Source organism: Carettochelys insculpta, chromosome 6, assembly GCF_033958435.1.
Source record: "Carettochelys insculpta isolate YL-2023 chromosome 6, ASM3395843v1, whole genome shotgun sequence".
In the NCBI taxonomy this organism is placed as follows: domain Eukaryota; kingdom Metazoa; phylum Chordata; order Testudines; family Carettochelyidae; genus Carettochelys; species Carettochelys insculpta.
In genome coordinates this window covers 67,963,245-67,987,961 of record NC_134142.1, presented here as the reverse complement: position 1 = coordinate 67,987,961, position 24,717 = coordinate 67,963,245, and the positions used below count along the sequence as shown (strand labels likewise).

The following is a 24,717-nucleotide window of genomic DNA, read 5'->3' as shown; positions in this document are numbered from 1 at the left end:
GCTGAGACTCCCGAGCTGAGTGTTAATTTTTGTGTGCCTTGTGCTTGCAAGTTCTCTGGAAAGTGCCTTTACCTTTTGGAGCTTACTCCCTGCATATCTGAGGCACACCTGCCTCAGTTGAGTTGAGCAGAATGTTATTGATTGCAGGTTCAAAGGTGTTGAGAATTTCTGAGGAGGGGTGTGTGTGTGGTGTGGTGGTTTTTGGTTTTAGTCTTAATCACAAATGCCTCAAATGACAAGACAGTATTCAGTTTTCTATTTTAAATGCTACATGTGCAAAACTGCAGATGGCTAAACATAGCCAATACAAAATGTGCCAGAAATTGTAAACATCACTTTTTTTTATCACTGGGTAGCTTTTACAGCGATTTTGTGCATGCTAATAAATGAAAATACATTGAGTCTTAAAACGTGTGCAGGTACTAGCAGCAGTAAAAGGAGGACAGTGCCACGTAGCTTTTTTGCAAAGTAGAAACTTTGTTCTGGTATGGCTATGGTCTGAAGAAGTGGGTCTGTCCCATGAAAGCTCACCTAATTATTTTGTTAGTCTTTAAAGTGCTACTTTACTGCTTTTTTGTTTCATTAAACATGTTTGTGTTGTAAGTGGTTTTTAAAATCTTTTTGTATATTTCAGTGAAAACTTTAATTGATAAATTTCCATGCAGTGTGAGAATCCTAAATCAAGTGATACATTTATGCTTGAGAACCAGAAAGTGAAACATTTTTATTTTTTGGAACTTTTTTTCTTTTTGAACTGGGTCAGTAAAACCAGATGGTTGAAAAGTGCTTGTGCTGACAATTTAAAGTATTGAACTAACTCCTGCGAGCGTTTTCCCCTTTTTTTAAATTGTTTGAAATGCCTAATATTTGAACATATTGTGTGAGCCTTCCCTTTAAAAACTGCCTTGAGTAATGTTAAATTGTATATTCTTCGGGGAGCGGGGGGGGGGGGCGGGAATACTCACACCTTAAAGTGAAGGTACTGGTGTTTCAATGTCTGGGAATGAGATCAGCTGTCCTTTAAATGCCCTTTGTACTTAAAAATTGTTTGTAGCTTTACTGTTTCTGTCTTTGGCTGTGATTGATGCCAAATAAAATGACAAGCTAGTTGTATGGGAAGCTTTGATAACAAAGGGCATGCCAGTTGGACACCCCTCTTTTCTCTGTAATGCTGCAGTACTGTGAAAGGCTATTCTGGCCAGATGCATAGCATGTGGATGCTTTTAACATTGTAAGTTGAAACAGAAATACAAAGTTTAGGGGTGTGGAGGTGCGTATTTAACTGTTCATTTCATAAAGCCAGCCTTCATTGCACATAGACCTTGTGGTTTTGTTTCTTGAAACTGAAATCAACACAGCTGTATAAACTAGAAGAGCAGTGTGGGTAGGTGTAGGGAGATCAACATGCCAGTCAACACGCATGGCTTCACAATCCCTTTCCCTTTAGTAAGAACCTTCTCGCACTTCTTATATTGGCTTTTTCAAGAGGTTCTGTCTCTTGTCATTGATGTTCCCTTCTCTGAAGCCCTGAGTTGAATTGGTTGCTTTTTTTAAAATGTTTGTTGGTGTTGGATCTTATTTTTGGAAAGTACTGTGGAACATTTTGTGCGTATATGCTGTTTGATTGATGAAGCCGGGAATATGAAACCTAGCTCTTGGTGAAAATGCAAAACTATCCTTTCTAAAGGGAATTTTTGTAAAGAAAATTTCTTTTAAAAGAAATCAAGTGGCAAAGTCTTTAGGAATATCCTGTATTGTCCCTCCAATCCCTAAATTAAGCACCCCTTCTTCCCTGACTTAATATTTTCACTTACATTGTTACCCACTATGTTCAAGAAAGTGAATTCTTGGAACCCTTTCTTAATTCTCCAAAAGTTGGCTGCTGTTCATTGGTGGCTATGATGATTCTTTAGTGCAGGGGTGCACAAAGTTGGGGGTATATGCCCCTAGATGGGAAGTGTGAAACTTTTAAGGGAGATACAGCACAATTGGGCCGCCCTTGCCCACAGCCTCAGTTATCTTCCCCACAGCCACTCTGCTCCTGTTACCCAGAGCTCTGCTGAGAGCTGTCTCCTGGTCTTTTTTTCTCCCCTAAGGCAGCAGCTCGCTCTGGGTGTGGCCTTTGCTGCAGGAGAGCAGCTTGATTAATGACCCTCCTGCAGGGAAGTGAGCTGCAGCAGCTGAATGTTCAGGGGAACGTGGGCCGAGATTCTTGCTGCATGCAGTCTGCCCCATGCCTTACAAAAAGTTTTAGAAGTCATGTTCAGACTTAATTACATGAGGCACCCTGGGCTGGGCTTGCTTCAGAGCTCCTGAGTCTGATATAAAGAGAGAGGGGTATATTTTTGTTTTAAAGTTTCATTGCTGTTGAGAATCCCTTACAGTAAGAAGCAGCGTAGGTTGGAATGCTAGCACAATTACTATCAAACGCTGTATTTAGCGCCTGGGTCAGAGAAATGATCCCATGGGCTCAACTGGTTTAAAAAAAAAAAAATTTGCTGGTCTCTGTTATATGAGCTAAAAATAAAAAGCAAGTTTTTTAAAAGAAAAAGCAGCATTCAGAAAGCTGATTTACCTGGGGCCTTTGCCAAACACTGTTGCTGAGGGAGCGCTGCATGTCACTTCCAGGAGGCCACAGCTTGCTTCCAGGGACAGGAAGTTGGGCAAAAAAGTGGGACCCCATGTAAAAAGTTTGCTTACCCCTACATTGGTGTAGAATCGTAGGGTTCTAGAACTGTGTAAGGGACCTCAAATGTTCTTGTAATTCTGTGGAGAATAGAGGTTGTTGTGAATCAACTTACCTGTATCTCAGCACAGTAAGGTTGCGACATTCACGAATTCAGTTATTTGCAAATGCTGCTTCTCTGGGGCCCCTGTATTTGCAAAAATCAACATTCGCAAGGGTTTTGAATACAGAACCCTTGCCAATGTTGTGACCCTACTGTACTGATTGTCCCTTGGTTTCTTTCCCTGTCTCACTCGGATACTTGCAGGACCCCGTTGGCTGTAACGGCACTGATTTTCTGTCTTTCTAGAAAAGTAGCTGCTTGTAGTACCAGACAAAGCTTTTCTGATCTGTCCTGTGACTTTTTTCCTTTCAATTGCAATGTTTCGTAAATACCTGTCTCTACAGTGAACTCTTTCATATCTGGCAGGCCTGGGACTGGGGGTTGCCAGATATTCAAGTATTCTGGATAATAGAGAGGTATACCTTGCAATGCATAACACTGACGGAAGACAAGATTAGATATTAAGTAAATAACAGAAGTATGCAGAGTACTTTACCAACAACAGTAGTGTTGTACACTGTATTTATTTATAATTTACTTTCACTGTGTACCTATGGAAAATGTAACTATAATGCCTTAAGGTTAAAATGCTGGTTATTTGAGTGTCCTGGATGATTGGATGCCAGATATGGAAGAGTTGAGTGTATTTTAATAACTCTTCTCAGTGATAAGTAAACCAGTGGGTATGTCTATGGCCACTGTGTTGCCCCAGTGCCATAGTGTAGATGCTTCCAGCATCCGTAGAAGGCAGTTTTCCTTTGAAGTAGGTCATGCACCTTGAAGAGGTGATGGTGAGGTCCATAGAAGAATCCTGTTGACCTAACCCCAAAAGTAGGCATGGCTTGGTCAATGTACCTGTGGTGCCCAGGGCATGAAATTTTTCACAGCTCTGAGCACCATAATAGGTTTACCTAAGTTTTAAGTATAAAGTCGACTTGTTTCTCAATGGGACTGCCATGTGAATTGAAGTAGCATTGTAGTTGGTAGCCTAGGAGGCTGTCTCATGAAGCAGTTCAGGATTTAAAAAGTCCATGTTCTGTTACAAACTAGTGAAAAATAAGACTATTTTAAAGCAACTCAATTGGTTTAATTATTGCTATGGCTAATTGAACAGTTTAAAAGCAATGGTTCAGTTATCTAAACTTTTAAAAAAAGAATCAAGCTTTAACAGCTTTCAGTTGCATTACATTGACGTAAGCTTTTTTTTTTTTTTTTTAAATTTTTGTGGTTAAATTATCTTACGAAGCTTTGAAGCAAGCTTCTACCCCCAACACACTCCTCATGGGAGTTGATGTGGTTTGTTTTTTTCGATCCGTCTGCCTTATGAGGCTTCTAAAATAACTTGCATTTGCTGGTAAATTCTTATTTGGGGCACTATTTTTAAAATAAGTCAGTTTGTGGGTTTTTTGTGTTTTAAACCATCACATCTAGTTAGTCTTTTGTGCCATTTTTCAGTTTTGCTGTAGGCGTCACTTCCAATAAGGCCAGAAGGGTCTTTGGGTCTTGTTTCAAAAGGAATGCTGTGCAGATCCAGAAATTTTACGTGAGGACCATGCTTTTCCCCCGTGTGTCTTCAAGATATAATTACATTATAAACATTCCTTTGGGGCATGTGGGGGGAGGGGGTGGCCACTGGTTGAATCGGTATTCTGATGTGCTTGAGGATGTTGGGGGTGGAAAATGAACACGAGTCTCACATGTGGTATTGAAAAGTGGGCATTCCAGACATACCAAGTGCTTCTCCAAACAAACATTTAGCTGGAATTAAGGCTTAAATCTCAGTCCATTTCCAGGGTTCCAGAAACAGTGACACACAAATAGGGATATAGTTTGACAGCCAAAGCAACCAGGAAATCTCAAACTCCTGATGTGCCAAGGAAATGAGAGAACAGTTTGCATCTGTTTTAGGTCCTTTTCTCATGACCTATGGTCATTTGGCAATTCAAAGAGCCTTTCCGCAAGAGGCCCAGGAGCACTGCTTTTGTGAAGTGGTGAGACTAGGAAATGAGTCACAGAGCTGGTGGAAAGTGTAAAGGAATGAGCCATAACAGTTGGCAGCTTCCAAAGTTTTGGAGGAGAAGGGCATAGGCCCAGAATGAGAGAGCAATTTTTTTTGGCCACACGTGAGTTATACAGTAGACCCCTGAGTTACACAAAGGGTTGTATTCCTGGGCAACCTCACGTAACTCAAATTTTGTGCAAGTCGGAAGGAGCCGGGAGCCAGGCGGCAGCACATCCACTGATCAGTTTCCTGGCTCCCACCAGTGGAGGGGAGCCAGGCTTCTGCCTTGTTCCTGGCTCCTTGCGACTTGCACAAAATTTGAGTTATGTGAGGTTGCCCTGGAATGTAACCTTCACATAACTCCGGGGTCTGCTGGCTCCCCACTGCGAAACTGACAAGCACAGCAGTACCGGTCAGTTTCCTGTCTTCTATGAGTGGCATCCTAGAGCCTGGCTCTGGGCTACCTGCTGGTCACTGGAGAGGGGAAACTGACCAGTGCTGCTGTGCTGGTCAGTTTTCTCTGGCCCAGTCAGAGGCAGCAGCTGAGAGTCTGACTTTCAGCTGCTGCCCCTGACAGGAACCCAGAAACTGACGAGCACAGCAGTCACTGGTCAGTTTCCCTGCTCCTCTGAGTGAGGGAGTGATACCTGGCAGCCTGGAGTCAAGTGCCAGCTCCCTGCCACTCAGAAATGTAAACCTGAGAGTTGCAGAAGGCAAATGTGTGTATCTCGGGGTTTTACTATATATGCCACCAGAATTAGCTTGATATGTGTGGGTGGTTTAAAAAAAAAAAAAAAAAAAGGGGGGGGGCAGAAAATACATTTTTATATGGTTTCATTGGAATTTAATCCCCACACTAGGGGATTATTGTAGCACCTACTACAAGTCACTATTGCCAACACTTCCACTGCTTACTGAGCTCTTAGAAGACATTTAGGGGTAAATTACAGATAAGTAACAGCACAGAACACTGAGAGCCAAGACTGGTGGCCATAAACAGACTTAATAGGACAGCAGGTAACTTGGCCACACATGAGTGGTCACCTGAATAACAAAAATCATGCCAGATTACAGATGTTGCCAGACGAGAGAGGTTCAACCTATACTAAACTGTCAGAGCAGTTGACTCATTTCCGTTTAAATTCATGTGGAAGTGTGTGTGCACATGTAATGCACAGCTGAGATTTTAGGGGTGTTGCTACTTGAATCTACAGCATTAGAGTCTAGCATATTTAGCCGTGCCTTGTGAAAGCTCGTGTGATGACTGGTGCGGAGCTATAACCAGGAAGTGACTGCAATTTTTATTCTTCTGGGTGCATAGCGTTCCTTCACAGGGCGCATAGATACTGATTTCATAACTGGAAGACCAGCTTCTGTTTGATTTGTCCTTTTCAGTAACTAATTCTCTTTAAAATAGGCATATTAAGAAGTCTATATAAACAATTGTATTGCACATTTCAAATTTAAATGGCTATATTAAAGAGGCACAGCCCACAGCTGTAATCATACAGTTTTTTTGTAAAAGAACTGGCTAATGGTGAGCAACAGTAGCCTTTAGAGTTATGCATTGGCTCAACAACCTTGAAATGTTTATGGGACGTTCAGGGTGTTGGCTTATTTAGAGCCATTGTTTCCTTTCCTGATTGATTTTTTTTTTTTCTTGCAATTTTTCCCTTCACCCACCAATTACGTTTAATCAACAGTCATACAGTAAACATCCTTCCCAATAACCAGGCTAGCATAAGCTATTTGTGAGTCACTGCAGAGCAGCACTACCACATGTGTCAGATTTCTGCTGCTTCCGGGAGGTACCCAGGGTTGGGAGACATCTCACTACCACCTGTCCTCAGTGCGGTGGGGGTGGGGAGAGGAACCTTTTTCCTATTGGGACCACTGATGTGCTGCCCCCCCTCCCCCCAACATTCACTCCCTTGAATAAAATCAGTTGCAGGATAATAGAGCCCCACAAGGTACTGTGTGTGGAGGCTTGGGCCAAAAATGAGGGATGCAGGAGGGGCTCTAGGCTGAGGCAGAGGATTGGGGTGCAGGAGGGGGTTAGGGCTCCAACTGGTGGTTCAGGCTTTAGGAGGGGGCTGTGGATGAGGGGTTTGGGGTGCCAGAAGGGGGCTTTGGGAAGGATTTGGTGGTGGAGGGGTGGTATCTGAATGGGACTTGAGCTGGGGTAGGGAAGGGGGATGCAGGCTCTGGGAAGAAGTCTGGATGTGGGAAGGGCCTCAGGGTGGGGCAGGAGCCTGGAGGTGCAAGGCACTTAACTTGAACAGCTCCTATTTGGTGGCACAGTCCTGGTGCCGCACTGCTGCCAGCATGTCCCTGCAGCACTTGTGGGAGGCAGGCAGCTCCATGTGTTGCCCTTGCCTGCAGGCACCACCTACAAAACTCACGGCTCCTGGCCATTGGGAGCTATGGGGATGGCCCGTGCAAGCACAGCCGAATTTTCCCAGTTGCCACGTGCCGGCAGTGGGACTCGCAGCACCAGCCCTGAGTGGCTGTAGTGGGGCAGACACAGGGCTTCCTGCCTGTGATGTGGAGACTTGTCATGGCCTGGATGAAATTAAGCAGGGAGCCAGATCTTTCCCAAGGGCCAGAGGTTCCCACCCCTGCATTAGTGTGAAGAACCCTTGTTCATAGCTTGCAGGTCTTGAGATTGGCTCCTTGACTGCATTACAACGTGCGACACAAGCAGCCCCCGCTTGGCCTACACAGGCTCCTTTTGCAGACTAGCAAGAGCTACATCCTGAGTCTCTCCTGCATCCCTAGAGTGTCCAGCCACCAGCCCCCTAGTTGCTTCCCAGAATTCCCAGAGTCTCTGCTCCCAGCACAACGAACTGGATCTCTGTATTCCCCTCACCTCACTGTTTCACCCAGAACTTAGATATCTTTTGTAGTGATACCAATAGAAATATTTGGAAACGAGCAGTTACATGTAAAATAAAATCCTAACGTGTGGTAGAGCCTAGATTTCGTTAGCAAGACATTTCCCTGTCTAACAAAGTTCTGTTTTACCCATAAGTCCTTTCTCCTTGTTCTTAGGTTGACTGCAACCCTCTGTTCATAACAAAATAAAAGTGTGCTGGCAGCTTGTCCCCCTCCATGAAGGATACCCAGCGTTTCTATGTGGCTGGTTACAGTTCCAGCATTCTATTGTCTTTGTTCCTAAATGGCACACCCCCTGCTGCTTGTGTTTTCATGTGGAAAATCTCCCTGTAGGTTTTGCAGTCTTTTGATGAGCATTTTGCTCAATTTGTAAATAGGCAGCTACTGTGAAGCGCACAATACTCAACTTACATATAGCCAGACAGATGAGCATTTCCTTCCAAAAAGCAATTTATTATTGTTCGGAGACCAGCCCCAATTTGCAGGCCTTAAGAACGTATTTGTTTGTGTGTTTATGTATCTACCCATAACTTTCACAATGATTATGGTCACCCCTGTGACATAGGCTTTCAGCAGAAAGCTTCTGTGCTAGCCTTTGCTGAACTAATTACCAGATCCCAGATATCCCAGTAAGCCTTATGCAGCATTGTGCTCTTGCCAGGCGGGCACCAAGGAGCCCATGGGTCACGCAGGGGGACACTTCCTCACATTTTGCTACGAGACTTCTTAGAAAGGAGAATACAGAGTTGTGCTGTATAGTGGCCAGCGACCAGCTCGGCAATAGGCAGTGACAAAAACATAAATAGGAATTTATTCCTCTGTGTCCATTCTTTAGCGCTTCCCAATGAGAGAGGTACGTAGCCTTGTGGTGGGGGTTGTGGTTTCTTAAATACATGTAAAAGTCATTGTGCCCTTGAGTTGGGGGGAAAAAATTGCAGCACCTCTTCTTGATATAAGCCGAAAGGCTACTTGGCTCAGTATGAAGCATTGCATTCTGGGGTTGGTAATTTAGTCCAGAACAGTGTTTCATGGAAGAATGAAACTGACTGTAGGTCATATGGTAGAGAGGAGCGTATATCTAGGCCATCTCCTTTAATATACATCTAAAATCCTGTGCAGTGGATATGACTATAGTGGGGACAAAAGCATTTGTCTGTCTGGTTTCTGTTAAGTGTGTCTCAGTTTCCTGTGGAAGTAAAGGTTTTTACTCCAAATATGGTCTAATCTTCACTTAAAAAATAACTGGCATCGAGTAGCTTAATCTGCTTTGCACGATGGAAAGAATGAGCTGGGTGAACAGAGGCTCAGGCACTCATCCTGGAGACGTCATAAACCCATTCTTATGCTGCAAGTGTGACATGCTGGTTATGCCCCCACAAATTTATTTTTGTGGTTCCTAGCATTCAGACAGATGCTCACGCTAGCAGCCTGCCCTACAGAGACGCTCCAAGCCTCTAGTTAACGTGGTGGTTTATTTGCTGTCTTTGCTCCCTGCTTGAGCTTTCTGACTCAGTGGTCAATTAATGTTCTTCCTTGAGAAGTCTGGAAGTATTTGTGTGAACTAGGGACCTCCTTTATCTAACCTCTTTAGAATTGTCTTTGGCAAAATTTAAAAACAAAAAACCTCTAGTTTCTGGCATTTTCTTTGCTCTGCTCCTCACTTAGTATCAGATATTGGAGACCACCAAATTTATTACCACACATGCCTAACACTGATTTTTTTTTTTTTTTTTTAACATATATAGTTAATACATTTTATTTCTTTGCCTTGAAACATAAAAAGGATTTTTCCTTCAGTGAAGGCTAGTCAGCCTGAAAAATCCAAGACCTAAAGTGGGTCTGTTTTTTTACAAAAGCAAAAGAAACCTTTTAAAATGAGGGAATCCACTGAATTTGAAAAAAATCATAGAAGGGTTTTCCCTCCAAATTCCTCTCATTTGAAAACATGGAAAGATCTTCTCCCCCATTGAGAATCTCTCTCTGAACGTTTTAAGTAATATGGAAGACTAGAGGGGTGTTCAGATACCTTGACTAGAGCATTAGCTTACTTGGCAAAAATGTAAACGACACCTATTTTAGTTAAAGAATAACAGGAATTAGAATTCTGACTTCCCTTATGGGGATATTTTTAGAGAGACAATCTGAGTGGTATATAACTCTAAATTTTATGTGAACGGTAATAAATCTTATGATATGGAGTCATGCCTATTCAGCCCTTCCCTTCATATAAAGGGAGCTTTCACGTGTGCTATCTTGATTCCTACTGATCTTTCACCATCAGGGCAGTGCTTGTTAATTTGGTTTATATTGGGAGTGTTGCAAAAGGAGGCACACTGGTTTCTGAGTGTACAGGGATGATGATGATGATGATATGTCCTTGAATGTAATTGGCTACACTCTGAAGTCCAGAGGGTGATATTTTGACCTGTGTCTTTGGCATTCCTCCTCAAGATAGTCTTTAAATGTCTGCACGTGTGCTGCCTCTTCTGAACTAGCGCGCGCTCACGCTCGCGCGCGCTCTCTCTCTCTCTCTCTCTCTCTCCAGGTAGCTAAGGAAGGATTTGATTCATTTCTCCTGTCTAGTCTGAGTGCTGTTTAGTTCAGACATTTTTAAAATCGGCTCCTGTCAAGCAAAACTGGTTTACCTGAAATCTGTTTTAAGCAGCATCTCCAAATGCTGCATTCTGTCTGGTTGCTTTAAAAGGAGGCTAGAAAAGCGAAGTGCTGTTTCTGTTGCCCTCATCTAAAATGAGCAGATTTGAGCCAAAAAATGCTTTGGCTTAGATACGCTGACCTTCTGACATTTCATTCAAATCTTTGATCTCTGCCCCACCCCCACTAACATACGGACAAATTCACACGGGTTATTCTTAAACATTAAAACAAGCGGTAACCTTTCCTGGTTTCTCTTTGGTTCCCTTCCCCTCTAATTGTATATGGATCTGTCTTCCTCACTTACGTTTTTCTTCTGTTTTTTTGTTTTGTAGGTTCGCTCCCAGACTACCAGAACTGTTTTAAGATAAAAACTATTTTGGGTGGATAAGATGTACCATGGAATGGTAGCACCAAAGAGCAACACAGCCTCACCACTTGCCTTGACTGGTTATGGATTATTTCTTCCATTCATTATCTTCAGTACTTTCATCTTAGAAGGACTGGCCTCAGGTAAACAAAACCTTCACAATACTTTCTCATACTGAATGTGCAAAGGGACTGGATTTTAAAATACACAAGTGGGCAGTTTGTCATCTATGTGGTGGTAAGCCCAAGAGTCTAGCGTGTGAGAGAGCTTCTAGGCGCCATTCCCTTTCTGTTTGTGATTGTGCTTTTTCTGCTACCATGTAACATATGGACAAATGTGTAGCAATTACAGAAACAGCTTCCATGAAAAAAAATACTACTGGGAAGGGCCTTAATGTATCTGTGGTGCTGCAAATCTGACTTCTAAAATCTGGAAACAATCTACAGAGTTGGCACCAAATGCTCTGCAGATAGCAGTTTGGGATTGATTGATTTTTATTTTGGTCTTGTTTGGTAACTTCTGATGTGCCACTTGACCTGCTGTTAACCCTTTCCAACTTTGTCACTCATCTCCTTTTCTTCTGGTGTGTCCTTACTACTTTATGCTCTTCTGACAGAAGAGTGTGGTGGGCGATGCAAATATGGATAAAACTGGTTGGTGGAGAAAGTGACAAATTCATGACTCCCTACCATAGGGGGTCATATTAGTAATGGAAACACACAAACAAGGTATATCCCAGGCCTCATCGTTCTCTTGCATTTAGGTATGTATGTATACAGTATATATTGAAAGCTGATAACCATCTATTACATTTTTTGATGGTTTTTGATACATTCCACCATGTGTATCTGCCCTGGTGATCACTAGAATGAAAAATATTGGGAAGAGGCGAGCAGAGGGCATCCTTGTTACTATACAGTGATCTAGATAAAACTTGCTGCAAAAGAAATTGTTGACTTCTAGTAGTTGCTGCTCTTTGTGGCTGTACCTGGCTGCTGGAAATGAAGTGTAAGTTCCAAATAAAGCTTTAGCCTATTTATTATCCTTTCTGTTGCGTGCTAGAAGTCCTACAGCCCCAGCACTGTAAAGGGTAGAGTTTTAAAGACTGAAAACATGGGTTTGGATGTGTGGGAAGGGATGTGTCATACAAGCAAAGCACAGTAGTCTAGTCTTTGTTAGTTCCTGTTTTTAAGAAGAGCGTCTGTTTTAGATTTGCTTGGTTGGCTGGGACTGGGAGGGGGAAGACCTTTTTGAAATAGAGGTCTGTACAAGATGGGGTTGAAGGTCAAAAGTAAAGCAGAGGGAGCAAAGAGGGTGAATAAAGTCCTGGCTTCAGTAGCTGGAGGCAGGAGGATGTAAGAATTGCAATTAGAAGTTAAAATTGGCAAATGTTGGAAGCTTGATTCTGGGGCAGGGGTGGGTTTTTCCTCTGTCTGCACCAGGGGAGGGCAATAATTTTTGATGGTGGATCATACAAGGAATTTGGAAAGAGGTCAAAGGTTGCACCTTTCCATGATGGTAATGTAGGAGGTGCTGGGTCTGGGACAGAGGTTGGGCCCGGAAGGGAGCTTGGGGTAAAGAACTGAGGTGCAGGGAGTGGGGATGTGAGGTCTGGTAGAGAGTTGTGACCTGAGGTAGGGGACTGGGGTGCAAGGGTTTTACCTAGGGTAGGGGGGGGGCTGTGACCTGCAGCGGAGGAGTGCAGGAAGGAAGGAAGAGGGTTATGTCAGGTGGTGGGGCAGAGGGGATGCAGAGGTTAAGAGGGGCTGAGGTGCCAGAAGCAGGCTGTGGCTTGGGAGGCTTACCTGGGTGACGCCCAACAGATTTCTTAGGCGGGGCTGTGCTCTCTGCCACAAGAAGAAATTTTTGACCCAGCTAGGTTTGTACTTCCTGCGGGAGGGGAAAGAGCCTCCTTTTTGGGACAGTCTTTCTGAACAGATGCTTTTGGTTGCAGTAGCTCTGGTTGAGGTCTTGGTGATGGATTTAAATGATAGTTGCTAGGGGGAGATGGGTGATGTGACACAACTGGGGGTGCCCCTGCAGCAGCTTATCAATTGTGAGTAGCCCTAGTGAGTGAATCTGCCAGAGAGCTGAGATCCAGAGGTATAAAGGGTGTACAGGCATATCCACTGGAAAATCCTTTCTTCCTCCCACCACCCCATATCAAACTTATTTATTTATTTTTTTAAAAAAGCTCACTTAAATGCTTTGGAGGCCTGTGGGGGAGTGTCACAGTAGAAGCTCTTGCTTAGTAAAGACTCCTGTGGTGGTTCTGTTGTTAGAGTTGCTGCCACAAACAGTACAAGAATTGTCTTGGTAAAACAATAGGCTTCCTTCTTGTCAGAGCGACAGAAGGTAAAGGCTGAGGTTAAAGCGGAATTAAATATATATAGGATTGTGTAATGTGTATAATAATGTAGAGATTTGCTTATTTTATACTTCGTAGCATCTGTTTCTTCAGCGGCAGCTTGTAGGTTGGATATTCATGTTTTTTAGACAAGCGCTTGTTTTCCTCCCATGTAGGTGGATGTAGAGGACAGACCCATTTCCAGTCAGCTGGTATTTGGATTCTGTGTTGTGTTCAGTGGATTTTATTCATGCCTGGATTTTGCTGTCTCCCCTAATATATCCCTGAGGAGCTTCAGGATGCAGGGGCTAAGTTGCTGAGTTACACATGTTGGAGTGTTTTAGGGAATACAGCTTTGAACTTTCAAAGTTTTCATTCAAGTGCAATTCAAGTTCAGCCAAACATGTAGTATGTGAAACAGTACAGTGGAGCTGCTTGGAAGACAGTGAATTTGGAGAGGCTCCTTCAGTTAGCCTACCAGGAGAGAAACATGAGGAGTGGGTCTCTTTCTCTTTAGAAATGCTTATCTTGCTTCACAGCCCCATGTCTGAGAGGAGTCCCATTTGAGGAAAGAGTGGACCCCTAACAATACTCCTTCAGGTTTATAACCGAGGCTGTGTACATGGCAGGGTTTCGTTTGACAAAACTGGCTTTCTAATGTCCAGATTCCCAAGGTGTTCTGTCGATGCCACTTTTGTCAACAGCATTCTGCCATTTTCCCTATGAGTTAGAATGCCTCTGTCGACAGAGATTGGACTACAGCGGAGCCCTCTGTGAACAGACAGGGCTTCCAGGACACCGGGCAGCCCTGTCTGCTGTACTTCCAGTTGGCCATTTTGTCAAGAGAGCAGCTGGGCAGTCTGGCCACTCTGTCAACAGAGCGGATCGCTTTTTGGATCTACTTGGCAGTCTGGCCACAATCTGTCCACAAATTGCTGTAATGTGGACACAGCTGGAGTCTTCTTCCACACTCTTTTTTAATATATGCTTTCATCCTAGCAAGTTTTCAAAGTCTTAGTAATGGAAGATTATGGAGGTTGGAGACAGAAATAGCATTCTGGAAAGGGGGGCAGATATATCACAGTTGAATTCCCATTGTACCTGCTTCCATCTCCTTTGTAGGATGCATCTGGAGTTGCAGCCAAGCTACAGAGGTGGTGTGCTTTCTGGGGATGGAAAGTGTGTGTGGGTGTGGGGTGGGAGTATGTTTAAAAACAATCTTCTTGCTCTTCACCAGGAGAAGAAATGAAACATAGTGCCTCTCAACCCTTTTTTGAGTTCCATCTGATAAATGTCAGGGGGTAGCTGTATCTGCAAAGACGACAAATAGTCTTGTGGCTCCTTATACGCCAACAGGTTTATTGGAGCATAAGATTTCGTGGGCAAAGGCCCACTTCGTCAGATGCATCCCATAAACCTGCTAGTCTGTAAGGTACCACAGGATGTCTCATCGTTTTTCCCATAAATGTTTGTTCCTCTCTCTTTAGAGTTGCTCCTGAATTCCCAAGAGCCTTGTGTTTTGTATTTCAAGCCAAATGGCTTTTCTGGCAGATCTATTTTTGGAAAGGCAACAATGAGCTGTAATGAACGTTTAACTTAGGGCACTGTTGGCAAAGTTTCCTATCGCACGTGATCGTAACAAAGGCAAAGCTGTCAGTGTATGATGATTGAGGATTTTGGTGGGTCACTCACGGTTAGTGAGATCTTATAACTGGTACCAGAAACCAAACCCCATGTTTGTATTTTAAGTCACATTCCCATTACTACGAATATAATGTGTGCACGCTCCCTCATTAGCCGGGGTCAGTGGCTGAGGTCTAGAGACTGGGTGGAGTTGGGGGGAAGAGCAAGGCTGGGTGATACTGCTCCCCCACCCACACACTTCACTGAATATTCTTTAGTGCCCCCCAAAGGGAGTATGCCTCCACAGTTAGGAAATCACTGTCCCACAAAAACAGGAAGCACTGTTTTAAAAGCACTGCATTAAGCAAATATCAATAGCCATAAAGCAAAGATCTTAATGCTGAAGCTCAAAAACACATTAAGATACATCTGAGGCAGTCTATGCTACATGATGATAAAATCGCATTTAAGGGAATTAGCTCAATTTTGACAATGTCACCATCTTCACTGTAAATGCCATTAGCTTGATTTTAGGCCGCTCTAAGATCAGTATTCTAGCGTCAAGTTTGGATTAAGGCTAGTGTGTAAAGTTTCATGTCTTTTAGTAGACTTTATTAGCCTCCAGAGGTATCCCATATGTGTCCCACAATGCCCCACAGTCGTCCACTTTGGTCACTTCTATCTCTGCTGCTGTCTAGGTGATCAGGAATTAGGAATTCGGTACCAGGAAGCCTGTAGTGGCTAGGCTGTGGGGTCATGCTTGTATGCGAGTCCGGGAAACATCTTTCTTTGCTATCAGCCTGGTGAGCACATCTACCTTCTAAAAATAGTCCCAACACAGAGATCATTGTTGTGGTGTCTACCTCTGAGCTGAGCAGTTGGTTTTTTTTTTTTTAAGCCAGCCCCTGCCCTGTCCCACCCCACTACATGGCAGCTGGGCTGTTGGGGAGTGGGATGGGGGCTCATGCTTGTATGAGAGGCCAATAAACTTCTTTTCTGCAGTTTACATTTGTACAGACCCTCCCCACCCCCCAGGTGCCATGCAGTCAAGGTCTTTCCCTGCTAGCGTGTGCCCCCTGTTCAGTGCGAGCCATGCTGCCAGACAGCACCATGTCCCAGCTTGGGCGCAGAGAGGGCTCCAAAGGCAACTAAGATTTTCAGGGGCTTGCAGCCATCCAGGGGAAGTCTTCCCCCGCAGCTAAGACTTTCTGGGGACTTGCTGCCCCCTCCCCACCTGAGCAACATTGAAGGGACAATGTCAACTGGCTCTTCAACCACTGATCCTCTGGAAACCCCCACCCAATGGGATGATGTGGGCTGGCCCCCCCCAACAGTCTATGGGGGCTGGCCCTGCCCTCTTACAGTCCATGGGGGCTGTCTCCACCTCACCCCCAAGCAACCCTGCTTGTTGAAATTTGGCAAGCCCCATTCCCTGCATTGGAGAACTTGGTGAAGTTAGTGGGAAGCCAAAAATCTTTCTCCTAACTTTTCCTGTCCTCCTCTTTCTTCAAGCTTTGGAAAATTTCTTATCAAATGGCCCCCCCTTAAGACAGGGAAAAGTGGCTGGAGGGCCAGTTGAGAAGACACAGACACCTGCTGCTTTTTGTAAAAGCTTTGGTAATTCAGTTATAAAAGTTAGAGATTTCAGTTAATTTGGCCATCTTTGATGCTTTCTTTCCAGTCTCTCTCTCTTGGCGGGTTCCTTATCAAATGGGTTCCTTAAGACAAGTCATACCATGCTGTGGTTTAAAGGGGGGTGGGCGGGGAGTAGCTGAGGGAACGGTTGACATGTGATAGTCATCTGGGTGATGCCCTACTTTTCCTTCTTTCCTTCTGGAAAAATGGCCGTTTGCTTCCCATGGGAGGGGAGTAAGGGCAATGCAATGTGGGAAGATGACACGTCATACTCACAGGGCAATTTTTTTCCTATACTACACCAGCAAAAATACCCAAAATGCTACGGAGCTGAGGGAACTGTGGGATAGGTTCCCACAATGCACTGTTGCAACAGTCAATGTGTGGTGACTCAGTGTGGCAGTAATAAGATGACTTTGTGGGGCGGTGAGGATGCTCAAATTAAAATTAATGAACCCCAGCATCACAAACTGAATTTATTAAAATCAGCTTTCTCAGTGTAGACGTAACATTACTTTGGCTAGCTTCTAGTAAAGTTTGCACCATATCAAGTTACTTGTTTTTAAAGACACCCTCCCCCCACCCACCTTTCTGATTTGTACCTACAAAAGCCAAAGACCTGGAGAGGAGTTATTCCTTCCTGTACATCGCTTTTGATGCCAAGATAGCAAATGTGATGTTTGCTCTACTAAGGTTACTCCCTGCAAAGATTGTGGATGGGGCTGGGTGATGTTTGCATCCCATGAAACAGCTAGCTTGCTACTCCTGCTCTGTCTTCTGAGCCCACATCCAAGGCCCAGAGGGATTTTGCCTGCTTTATATACATTTGAGCAGAATAGCAAGCAGAGGGTTGTTTTGCTTCTGTAATTATGCTAGATTAAAACATGAAATTCATGCTGCTGTAGCTGAATTATTTAGTGGTCATGACAGAACTCGTTAGTTTATGACCCAGTTGATCTAGGCTGTCTGTCTTCGTCTGACTGAACAGCATTTGCACAGTTCTAACTTGCTGGGGTCATTTCAGGGCAAAAAAAAATGGCCCACCAGTCATGCTAAAATAGTGCCAGTAAGAGAAAGTGATTGGACTGGCTTTCATGGTAACCCAAAATCCAAAGTGGGGATACAGCATCTTGGAAAAAAGGAAGAAAATTAGCAATGAGAGAAGAAGCAGAGGAAGGGCAGGAGAGACCCGTGGGACGCTCAGCAAAGGAGAGCACATGAATGGGAAATATAATGCAGAAGTTTAGAGTGAATACAATGGGTCAGGGCAACCTTTGGCATGCAGCCCATCAGGGTAATCACTGGCGGGTCATGGAATGTTTTCTTGGCCCATGGGAGCTGTGGGAAGCAGCATGGGCCGCAGGGACATGTTGGCTGCTGCTTCCTGCAGCTCATGTTTGCCAGAAATGGCAAGCTGAAGCCAGTGGGAGCTGTGCCTGCCGATTTGGTCAATGTGAACCAACTATCTCACTGCCTCTAGCGGAGCCTGGGAGAGGTTGCTGACCCCATGGCGTAGAACAGTGGGTCCAGTGATACCAGTGTTTCTGTTGACTTGGTTTGTGGAACTAGGCTCAGGTGGAATCAGAGCTAGATCACTCAAATGTACTTTTGATGCTCAAGCAAACAAGATTTAAATTACTTTTCCTGAACCACCCACAGAATTTGCTTGGTCTTGCAAAATCAAATTGGGAGGCTTAATAAAGGTAAGATAACAGTACTTTATTAAACTTCCCTATGTCCTTCATGGGCTTAGCTAATGTGTGCAAACTGACATGTAATTCTTGCTCCGCCCTGAGAAATAGGGCATGGCTTAAATAGGTATCTGAGTGCCAAGATTCCTGACTGCCATTTACTTGCTGTACAAACATTGGGCAAGTCACTAATGTCTGTATCATCCATAACATAATGACAGATGTGCCTTTGCGTAATTTGGGAGTGAGACCAATTTACTCTGTTTATGAAGCACTTGGAGATCTGCAGATGAAAAGTGTTGCAGTAGTACAAAATGTTCACTTGAGTGATTCAGAATAGTCTGTCAGAACAGAGGAAAAAGTGCTGGTCTGTATGGTGGTGTGATCCTTTTTACTCTATTTTATTTTTTTTTTTTTGTTAACCACCATGCTCAGGCTGCTGCAACAAATCTCTGGTGGGACACTTCTGAAACTGGACTGGCAGCAGCCAGAATTCCTTCCTTTGCATCGGTAAACAAGGTTGTCACTTGCTTTTTGCTTTGCCTGCTCCAGGAGGAGGGGTCCTCAGGATACCTCCCAGGGACTGAGGCTGCTGCTGCTACACTACCATTCTCCCATCTGAGGTGTAATGGTAATAAGGCTCTAATGTGCATATTCAGTGCCTCATTAGCATAATGGCAGATGCCCAAACAAACTTCAAATTGCAGATTCCCAGTGTAGAAGGGGACAGCTTCAAAATAAGCGCCCCACTTCGACATTCCTTCAGTCCCACAAAACTAGATCGGAGTGAGGGAATGTCAGTGGGATGCTTATTTCGAAGCTGCCCCCATCAGCGCCATCACTCTGCAATTTGAAGTTTGTGTGTCTGCCATTATGCTAATGAGGTGCTGAATATGCACGTTAGTGCCTTATTGAACTGCTTCAAATTGCCTCATTACCATGGCACCTCTGACAGGTGAATGGTAGTGCAGCAGCAGCCTTGAGAGCCTGTACTTCCCAATTGTACGTTGTGACGACAAATTTCTGTGTAAAAATAAATAAAGCCCCAAAACCTTCAACAGAAAAACAAATTCTGGAAGTTGTGAAACTTGAATTGTTTACACGCAATCTGTGGCAAGACTATGCCAGTTAAGAAACCTAATTTAGATTAAAGAGAACTGAAATTTAATAATAAAATAAGAAACTCCAGCCATAAATTAGCCTTTAGAGCTAATTGTCCAATTCTGACTCGCTCCTGGGGAGCCTGTCACTGTCTTCTCAAGTGGAGGCTTCCTTTTCTGGTCGCTTTTGGACAACTATTGCTTTTTTAAAAAATAAAAATTCTAATGTAGATGAGATGATTAGGAACATTAGTGACCGTATGTCCTTGTTTTGTGAGTCAGTCTCTGCTGTGATATCAGGGGGTGGTCTTGTGATTTGCAGCTGCTCTTAAGGACTGTCCTGAATGCAGTTGCTCTTCCCTGAAGAAGGGAAAACAGTGCAGTGAGTCTCCACAGAAGGAAGGGGGATCCCAGGAGGCAAAGACCAGCTGAGGCGCAAAAAAAAAAGAAAAAAAACCCAACCAACCCTGCCCTTTGTTTCTCTAAACAAGAGGGTAAATTGCCACAGGTTCCATGTCCCACAGATTGATGGTGAAGGTGGACGTTGCATATCTTTACTGGGCATCAGAACTAGTCTTTTCGGTTGAACTTTTTCCCTCATGCAAACTGCAGGAGCAGATTATTATAGCAAGTAAATGAATAATTGAGCACGTCCTGGTCTTTAGAAGAAGACAGATGTTGGATATAACGCCTGTTGCTACCAACTCATTAAAACTTGAGCCATTCTACTTGAAATTTCTCTTGATTATTTAAGTGTAGAGTCCAAAAAGGTGGTCTTATTGCTCACCTTGCCATGGTCTTCAGGGAAGAGGAGCATAAGGGAGGGGAATGTGGAATGAGACACTTCAAATTTGACTTGATATTTAAATTCTTGCCCCAAGATACCGGAGTCACCAACGAGCTTAGAGTTAGCCCTGCTGTAACAGCGGGCAGGCAATCCCTGTGCCAGCTGAGGATCCCGCCTCTCCAGCCTCTTGAGGTCAGTGGTAGATCATGATCAACTTCACCAGCCTGTTGGGGCTAGAAACTGGTAATCTGAGTGAGGCCGGAAGGCTAATGCTTCTTCTTGAACGTGTGTCTTTTTTTTTTTTTTTTTTTGTTCTGGTGTTTATTGTGCAAAGATGACTAATCAGAATTGTTTGTTCCCTGATGTTCACTGCAGACTAGGTTGAAGAGACAAACACATCTCCCTTGTAAACTTTTTATGTAGGGTAATCCTGGGGCTTGGCTGTGCCTTTCTCTGTTTGTTTTCAGCCTGCAGTGTTCGATAACTCTCTCAAGTTTTGGGTTTGTGTCTGAAGTTTGTGGGACTATATCCACTTGAAATAGGATAACTAACTTGAACTTCTTACTTGCAGTTTGGTCTCTTCCCCTATCGCTTCTTTCCCTTGTGATGCCTGAATTGCATCTTCTGGCAGCTGAAGCTCTAGGTTTATAAGGCAGCTTGCAACAGGAGGGGACTGGACTCCATGACCAAGGGAGTCTTGCGTCCTCTGGTTCTGTGTTCCAAGTAGGATAGATTTCCCAACATTTTGGCCTCTTTATTCCCAGTTACCTGATCTATTCTTCTTCTTCTTCTTCTTCCCCAATTTCCCATCCCTGCTTGTCTCTTCAAGCCCTCATAGTATGGGTTAAGCATTAGCAATGCTTGTTGCTTGTGATTCCCATCTCAACAGTCTGGCTGACCCAGTTGGGGGCAAACATTTGGGTGCCTAGCTCAGGAATTGGCTTATGCCTGCTCTAGGAAAAGTAAAACCTAATACTAAGGACTTCAGTGTAGTCAGGCTTCAAGTATTTTTATTCTAAGTATGGATCTCTCTCGCACAAAAGGAAAAAAAAAAGTGGGAGAGCTTTATACTTTTCCTTTACAACCAGCATTTCCCTTCAGGCATGTGAGCCTCTGGTTCCACAGGTGGCTGGCTTCTATCTGAAGAATGAACAAGTTGCAACTTCAAGCTCTGAAAGGAATGCTCTGGAGGCTTTCTGAAAGGGAAGTGAGTCATGCCTATAGATACAGCAGCATGATAGAGCACTAGATACTTTCATCCCCGCGTATACTGTAACTTAAAATTTCTTAACAGCTACGGTCCTATTGCAGCCTGGGTCCCTGCCAGCTCTAAATAGTGCCATGCTGGCTTTTGTCTCAACTCAGCCAGCTCTTCCCAGGATGCAGCTGCCTACTTCCACCTTTTGAGTTTGCTCCTTGGATCACACTGAACTCTGTATGTAAGCAGAAGGAGAGAACGTGGGCTGTACAAGTCTCTCTTTGTTAGAACAGTTAGGAACTGTTAGGGAGATAAGATGAAAGATACCATGGTACGCACACACTTTGAACACTGCATTTCTGATCGCCAATCTCAAAAAGATAGATTAGAATTGGAAAAAAGTACAGAGAAGGGCAACAAAAATTAGTGGTGTAGAACAACTTCGTCTTTTTATGCTGTGCCCATATGGTATTACAGTAAATAGTTTTCATCTCCAGTCATACAGACTTTCATATCCGGTTCTATCATCCGGAAGTCTCAAATAAGGGGCTTTTCAGCCATAAGTAAATTTTTGTTACATTTTCATAAGTACTGTATAGTAAAAGTAAAAACAAACTCAGCAAATACAGTGTAAGTTTACAGTGTACGGTACTACTGTTGGTAAATGCAATACTCTGCATAGATTTACTTAATAGCTAATCTCGTTTTTCTTTGTTTTTATGCATTGTTCGATATACCTCTCTATTGTCCAGAGTATTTGAATATCCAGCAACCTCCCAATCCTGGGGCTGCTGGATATGAAAAAATTCATTATATTCAGCTTGGAAAGAGATGACCGAGCAGGGATATAATGGAGATCTGTGAAATGAAGGGTATGGAGAAAGTGAACAAGGAAGTGAGCAGAATCAAGGACTGATCTCTGCTGCATAGCTGCCAATGCATACCCACTTTAGTCTTTAAGGTGCTACAGGGCTGCTTGTTGTCTGTGAAGCTGCAGACTCACACAGGTACCCCTTTGATCCTCTTCTTTAATGGATAGACAGGGTTGTATTATTATGAGTGGACGGGAGGGGAGGATGCAGGTTTACTTTTGTTTACGGCATCATGTTTGAGAGCACCCTGTTCACTGTCCCTGCTGCAATTACCAACACCTCTGTTAAGAGTATTACAGGGATTTTAAAAGTTGATTTGAGGCCTGAGAGAGTTCATAGCGCACAGGGGAATTAAGGGACACTCCTGAGGGATGGAAGCCTTCTTAATCATCGGTGGCAAGGTATGGTGGGAATACGGGTGGCTGAAACCTGCTGTCACTGACCTTGTGTAAGTGCCCTGAAATTATTGGTGTAGACTAGATATGGAGAGGGGTTGAAATGCATGGCTGTGAAAGGGCTGGAGAGGAATTGTGAGTAGAAGCCTTTGCTGTATTTGGAGGGATGCTCTGTGCATTTCAGAGAGGTTTCTAATCTTTCTCTTGCTTGTATTAAAAGCTTGCAAAAGAACTTTCTGACCTGCCTTTTTGGCTCCCTTTTCCATTTGGCCACCATTGTTGCTTTGTCTGCACCGGGGAGTTCTTCAAACGTAGACAGAAAATTTAAACTTCCACAGCCTTGGTGGGAAATATGTAGAGACAAGTTCAAACCTGTCAGCATGGTGGTCTGAAAACTCCAGCAGCCACTGTAGGAACCTTGTCGAAACCCAGGCTTTGGTTTAAAACTAAATGTTCTCAGAGTTGACAAGCTCTCTAGGGGTTTGCAGTAGAGAAGGTTTTTCCCTAATGCAATAGCATGAGGAAAAAGTAACACAAACTGTAGCGGAACTAACACCAGCAAAGAGGTGAGCTGGGAGAATTGTGTTATCTGCTGCAGAGGGAATTCAGCCTGGAATTGGCTTTCCTGTGCTAGGTGTGTGGGGTTGTTTGTTTTTTAAAAAGGCGGCTGTTTTGTCTCTTAGCTGCTTCCAAGAAAAAACTTAAAAACAGTGGCTCAGGGAAAACAGTTCACCACCAGATACATTTTTTTAAGTAGTTGATATTTTAGTACAGCAAGAGGAGAGCTGCTCCTGAATACTGCTAGTGCAGTTCAGGCAAGGCTTTTGCTGAGCCATGTGCTGATTTTCTTTCAGACCCTTCTTCCTTTTTTCCACATGGGACAGATTTGGAGAGCATAGATCTGACGTTTGGCAGTCCCCATGACTAGTGCAATATTTCTTCCTCTTTCTTTTAACTCGCTTGACTTCCCTAGGGAAGGTAACAAGGCATGTCTTACAAAGCTGAGAAATGTATTTTTTTCTGTTGGCTGGTTTGATTTCAGAATACCAGCCTTGAAACACAAGACAGCAATACTAAAGTCTTGAAGCAAATTCCAACCATTCAAAAGATGGCTTAATGGTGAGATTTAACTTTTTGGTTTTTATCTTGTGGTTTTGGAGTCTGTCCCAAGTTTTCAAGCTTTTGTCTGCAGTTATAAGAACTAGAAACTTTTTTTGTTAATTTTTTTTTAAATAAAAGGCTGAAAGATCACATGATTCCAGTAGCTTCAGATTTGGGAAAAACCATAGTGCAAGACTCTCAGTGAAATTTTGAGAATTGGTAACACTGATATGTTCTCCTGTCATTCTCCATGTGCCTGCTGGAGGCTGCTCCTTTCCAATATGGCTCGTTTGCCATTAGCTCAGAGTACATTCTTCCTGTGCTGTAGACGTGCTGATATGATAGGAAAATCCAACACTTCCTTGAGGCTTCAGCCAAGTCTTTGTGCTGGATCCCCTCTTTTAGTGCGTGATCTTGCTGACATCTAGAAATTGGGGCGTGTTTTGGACCTGTATCAGAGCGGGGATGAATTAGACACCTTCAAAAAGTTTGGTCTTTGTTCCACGCCCCCTCTTCCTAAAGCATGGAATGCCCAGGCTTCTGTATATGCAAGACTCTCTTGGCACTGAACCAGTGTTAGACTATCCTAATAGATAAAGCACAAGATGAGATACTAGTTCATGTCTGATACAGACCACCAGATCCTAACTAGGGAACAAGATGACCAGCTCCAGAAACACCTATATGCAACACATGGGATAAAATCTGCATAATCATGGAGGACATCAGTTTGAATGACATGCTAGAGGTTGCATGCTGCCAAAATGAAAAAAATCTTGGAATTTCCAAGGTTGCAAGTGAAAATTGCCTAACTCAGTGGCTTAGTTTACAAAGTCAAATTATTTTAGGTAGTGGTTTTTAGCAGTTTTTGAGGACTTGATCACAGAGCTAAAAATAATAGATTTACAACGTGTAAGCAGAATAAAGTCTGCAGCAGTAAAATAGACCCATTGCTTTGATAGGGCAAATTTCAGAAAGCTGAAAGTGAGGTAAGAATTATTTTTTTTTTTTTTACAGCGGAGATAGCCAAACAGCAGTGTCCTCCAAGCATCTGTGCTTGGACATCTTATTCACAATTTACTACCCCTTCCAAATCAATAATGAACTTTTTGGAAATAGCAATGTTTGCAAAACTATTCAAAACAGTGAAGTCCAAAGCTAACTGTAAAGAGTTTCTAGAGGAAAAATCTCACAAAACTGTGGGCTGGGGCAATAAAATGGCAGCTGAAATTCTCCATAAATTCATGGTACAGTCACTCT

General features: G+C 43.6%; 1 protein-coding gene across 3 annotated transcripts in view; it reads left to right on the top strand.

Moving 5' to 3' along the window:
* Window positions 1-24,717, top strand: part of SUSD6 (sushi domain containing 6) — a 118,658-nt gene that overhangs the window by 39,781 nt on the left and 54,160 nt on the right. For all 3 annotated transcript variants that reach the window (XM_074997176.1, XM_074997178.1, XM_074997177.1), the window contains exon 2: window positions 10,674-10,851. In XM_074997176.1, coding sequence (XP_074853277.1) covers window positions 10,731-10,851 — 121 coding nt within the window. In that variant the 5' untranslated portion in view covers window positions 10,674-10,730. The remainder of the gene's footprint in view (window positions 1-10,673; window positions 10,852-24,717) is intronic.